We start from the raw sequence: 5210 nt of genomic DNA on the forward strand, positions 1-5210 counted from the left end.
ACTAAAACATAACCACACTTACGTATCAATAACATCAATTGCATATGCACAACTAACGTATCCATACGTTCTCATGTCCTACCCTCCCAAACTATCTTGAACTCACACATGCATTAGCTTGTTAAATTCATATGTAATATCTTCCTTCCTTTTCCAGTGACTGAACTTGGTAACTATAATCATGTACACCAGGTGAACTTGAAAAATCAATGAGATACACAACAAAAACCAAATCAGAGAACCAGTTATGAGGGAGTTGGTATATAATGTTTATATGTATTACACCAATGCGGCAATGCCAACATGCAACAAACARCACAGTTCATTATAGGGTTTGACGAGTTGCAGTCTGCTACTCAATGCGTCAATGCCAACATGGGCTGTTGGGTTTGTTCGATGTGACCAAGTAAGATAGCACAGCCATTGCAGCAAGAATAGTTGATAGTTCTCGCAGGTAATATGTGTTCATTTAAACGAATGTAGAAAATAATATTTAGCACTTACCAAAATGAACAGTTTGATCATTTTCTTCGCTTTCGACATTCGAATTCCGAATGTATTCGTAGACACTTTTAGCTTTTCCATTCCCATTGTCGTCAAACCAATTTACTCTATGATCATCCATATTACTCGGACWATAAYGGAATCCTTACAACATGGACTTTTTTCAAATTTACAATATCAAAACGATTATAGTAAGAATGTATATAWAATTCAATAAGATGAACATATTTGAATCTTCATGTCATTGAATATGAAGATCAATTTGAGATATTATAAGATTTGTAACTCTCAAATAAAATATTTGGGAGTTACATAATGATGACTAATGACCTAAATATAGAAATTTATAATCAGCTAGTTGAACACAGCCTCTGTTTTGTTAACGTGCATGTGATATCGTTGTGCAGGTTTATCGCTATGAACATATAGTAAGGCTGAAGGGCATGCTCATGTGACCAACCTATATATATTACCTTGTTCATCATGGTTCACAACGTAAAGCTAATGTTTGAATTTTCTAATGTTCATTAAGTACATTACAGGGAGCATTTTCTGTTTCAAGACTAATACATAACCACACTTACGTATCTTCATGTCATTGAATATGAAGATCAATTTGATATATTGTAAGATTTGTAACTCCCACATAAAATATTTGGGAGTTACAAAATGATGCCTAATGACCTAAATACCCTTATCATTTATATGTAAGTTACATTTTAACCAAACTCAAAGATGCAACACTACTGGTTGATGTGGGTTAGGAAAGTTTGTACAAAATATTGAGTTAGTATTTGAACCACCCTCTATATATATATATATATATATATCAAATCTCTCTATATATAAAAATAAACTGATAGGGTATTTTGGTGGGGTGCAACTTTATTCTTAAACAAATCTCTCTCTCTCTCTCTCTCTCTATATATATATATATATATATCAAAATTTCACTAATTAGATTTTATTAGTTTTTTTTCGAATTATTTGAATATATTTGTTGATGGTTCTATTAACAACTAACATATATTTATATAGACAATCTTCGGAACATTTACCAAAGTACTCATATTACCGTGCAACGCACGGTTCCCACACTAGTATATTATTATTTGACATTGACATTTGATGGACTTATATCAATTATAATTCCCGAGGCATTCAACACCCCCTATTAGGAGTTGCCATTAGCACTCCCCTTAACATATAGTTAGTGGTGCAAGTATTCGCACCCGAGTAGCAAAAGCGGTGGTTCAATTATCGAGAAGAAAAGTGGAACAACAGTGGAAACTGGTTTTGAGGATGGTGGAGGCTGGTAAAAAGATGTGGGATAATGTGTGGTAGATTTAGGGACGATTTTTATAATATGTGGCTTTTTAAATCCATCTAATATGTTTTTAATTAATAGATTTATTACATCATATCAAGGTAATCTGTTACTTAATAAACCAGTTACCACTTAAATAAATGAAAAGTTTATCTGAAGCCCTAAAATGATAATTTAAAAGTTAGTTCCCTAAAATAAAAATCAAACAAACTTGATTCTATTTTGATATAGTTTTTTCTAATTATAATTTCCAATCTTATTAATTAAATTTTTGCAGTTGTGTAACCTCAAGATATTTGGTTTCATGCCAAAAATCACTAAAAATCTTATAGATTATAATACTTATATGATTTAGGTATTCAATGATATTATATATCTACTAGAAGGGTACTTGTGCAATGTAACGAGATAAATTTTCATTTTAATATTTAGTTTTTATTCTTCTCTCTATCGATATAATATAATTTTACGTGGTTTTGAGAAAGCGATAATGTTTTGTTTTTGAATGAAATATAAATTTGAAGATAACATAAAATTTTGAAAAAAGTAAATCGATATTAATATCAAATTAACTATTTATTAGTTCTCATTTTCTTGGTGTAGCTTATTTAATTCAATTTTTTATTATAATTTAATTTATATTTAATAACAAAGTAATTTATTTTTGGTTTAATAATATAATTTTTTTATAAAGATAATAATTAAACATTCTATTGAAACTCAATTATTATCTTAATTATATTTTAGATTTTCTATATTTAAAATACATGTTTATCCTGTATTTGATTATATTTATCTACAGTTAGTTATATTAATTTTAAAATAGAGTTTTAATAAGTTGTACTTACGCAAAATTACTTGTAATCTTGACTTTTGAGTAATATGCACCAATAAACAATACTCAATGCATAAAAATTAGTTTTTAAGAATTTTTTTCAAATGCTTTATAATATAGTATGGATAAATAAATACAAAATCTCAAAATACCCTTAAAATGTTAAAAACCACATACCAAAATCTCAATAAAATACTACATCTAATCTTAAATAATTAGAAGATGAATTTTTTCTTACATAAAAAAACAATGAAATTACTGATTAAAATTCAAATGTTTGTTTTAAATCATAATTCTATAATTGAATTTTGAAAGTTACTTTTCCAACCTTGGTATTTTTTTCCAAAAGCTCCTAAAATATTACTATGGACTCAATGGTGGTGCCTAATTGATTTGAGTTTGGACTCCAAAGATCAAAAATACTTAAAGATCTCAGGTTCAAATTCAAGGAGAAATAAAATCCCCTAGTGGCTACGGAGGTTCAAATGCGTCGATTACAGGCTACCCGCAAAACAGGTAGTTGTTTTGGGATTAATCGGCTCACATAACAGGTTGGATGTCCAGGTCAATAAAAGAAAATGTTAAGATGGATGAAAATAATTGCAATATAACGGGAAAGAAATCGTCATTTTTTTTTTCAAAAAATATGGGCAAGTCATAAATACAACTTATTCACTTATTTTGAAAATTTGCTTTGCAAATCTTTTTGTAACATCCATACATTCTAAAAATTTAGCAAATAAATCATCATTTTAGTGTCTGTTTGGTACCAAACAAGATTTGGAATTGGATTCTATTCCTATCCCACAATTGGTTTAAATTAAATTTAGTAATAATATTTTAAAAACCTTAATTTTGTAATAATAAATTAATAAAAGATAATTTAATTTTATAAATTATCTGTTGAAAACAAAATTCATTTCTATTCTAAATCATACATAAACTAAACAGAGAAGAGATTTTCCAAACCATTTTCAATTTCAAATCATTCAAGAAATCCAAATCGGTTAAAGTTTTGTTCCATCAAACTGAAATTTTGAGCCAAAAAAAGCTATATATTATTTAATATACAACTTTCTAATGCATAAATACAAGTAGGTATTCCATTTAGGGGCCGTTACCTAAACACTTACCCGGTAAGTGTTTACCGGTAAAATTCAACACTATCGCTTAATTACCGGGTAAGATTTTATTCACCAAAACGCATCGTATGCAACAATTTATCCCGATAAGCGCTAACCATGATAAGAGTTGTTGCCCTCAATTACTGAGTACAACTCTCGCTTCTTTGTCTTTGCTCTTACCGGGTAAGATTTTTAATCTTTACCATATTCATCCGGTAAAGTAATGTGACTTAGCAAACACTTACCCGGGTAAGTGTTTGGTAAACGGCACCTTAATATACAACTTTCTAATGCATTAATACAAGTAGGTATTGCATTTAATTAATAGCAAGAAGTAAATTAAAATCGAGTTTTTTAGCTTCAAAATCGAGCAGCAGCAGCAGCAACACACGCGGATACATAACTAGTATTTTTGTGATAATCAACTTCCCAATATTAAAAAATAGAAAACCTTGCACATTGTTTACCGACGATAATTGGATGAGTGTAACTAGGTAAGAGTCACGCACCATCCGTACTTTTATTGAGTAAGATTCTCGTTCAAAAAATTAAATAACAAACAAAAAAATATATATATTGATAGACACCACTATTATATTTGATCAGCAAAACATCTTAAAAATAAAAGGAAAAGTGTTTAGTTATCCAATAAACATAAGAAATTTTTGCAAACTTAGAGTTTTTAACTAGAAATAATTTTAGCAAACTTAGAGTTTTTAACTAGAAATCTATTTTATAATAAAATTATGTAAGAATCATAATTATATTTCTACTTTCAAACTAACACATAAATAAAAATATAAAATAAATAAAACGAATAACTGATTAGGAATTGATGTATATAAGAATAGGCATTTTAATGAATATACATAACCTTTTTAAGTAGTCAATTCAATTGACTCCAACACAAACCATTTTGATGAATTAACACATGATATTGAGATTCGAATTGTTCAAAATCAACACAAACCATTTCAGTTGGTTCATTCAATTAACTTCAACAGATACAACATCAAAACAAAAAATTTCAGTTGGTTCATTCAATTAACTTCAACAGATACAACGTCAACACAAACCATTTCAGTTGATTCATTTAATTAACTCCAAAAAATATCCAAGTTGAGAATCTAAATAAACATACAATTCACCAATATCCAAAGGCGCCACTTCATTTCCACCCTTAAACTCTCTTCATACACCGGCTTGGTAGTCAAATATTTCTTTAATTCAATCACAAGCAAACATATTAGTATCGAGCAATTAATGTTGTATGAGATAAATGAAAATTTTTATATACCTCACGAAAGTCCTATCAATACACTTCTACCTCCCATTCCTTCATTGACCCTCAACTTCCCCACTTCGTTTATAACATCCTCCATTTCTTTTGTTAGGCGTTAAGCCAACTCTCTAAACAAGG

At 28.9% G+C, this 5210-nt stretch overlaps 1 protein-coding gene across 1 annotated transcript in view; it reads right to left on the reverse strand.

Moving 5' to 3' along the window:
- The window catches only part of LOC112515194 (protein FAR1-RELATED SEQUENCE 5-like), a 5121-nt gene extending 4496 nt beyond the window's left edge, over positions 1-625 (reverse strand). Inside the window, exon 1 of the mRNA XM_025121865.1 lies at positions 505-625. Coding sequence (XP_024977633.1) covers positions 505-625 — 121 coding nt within the window. The remainder of the gene's footprint in view (positions 1-504) is intronic.
- Between the last annotated feature and the right edge of the window lie 4585 nt (positions 626-5210).

This window comes from Cynara cardunculus, assembly GCF_001531365.2.
Source record: "Cynara cardunculus var. scolymus isolate 2C chromosome LG 7, CcrdV1, whole genome shotgun sequence".
In the NCBI taxonomy this organism is placed as follows: domain Eukaryota; kingdom Viridiplantae; phylum Streptophyta; class Magnoliopsida; order Asterales; family Asteraceae; genus Cynara; species Cynara cardunculus.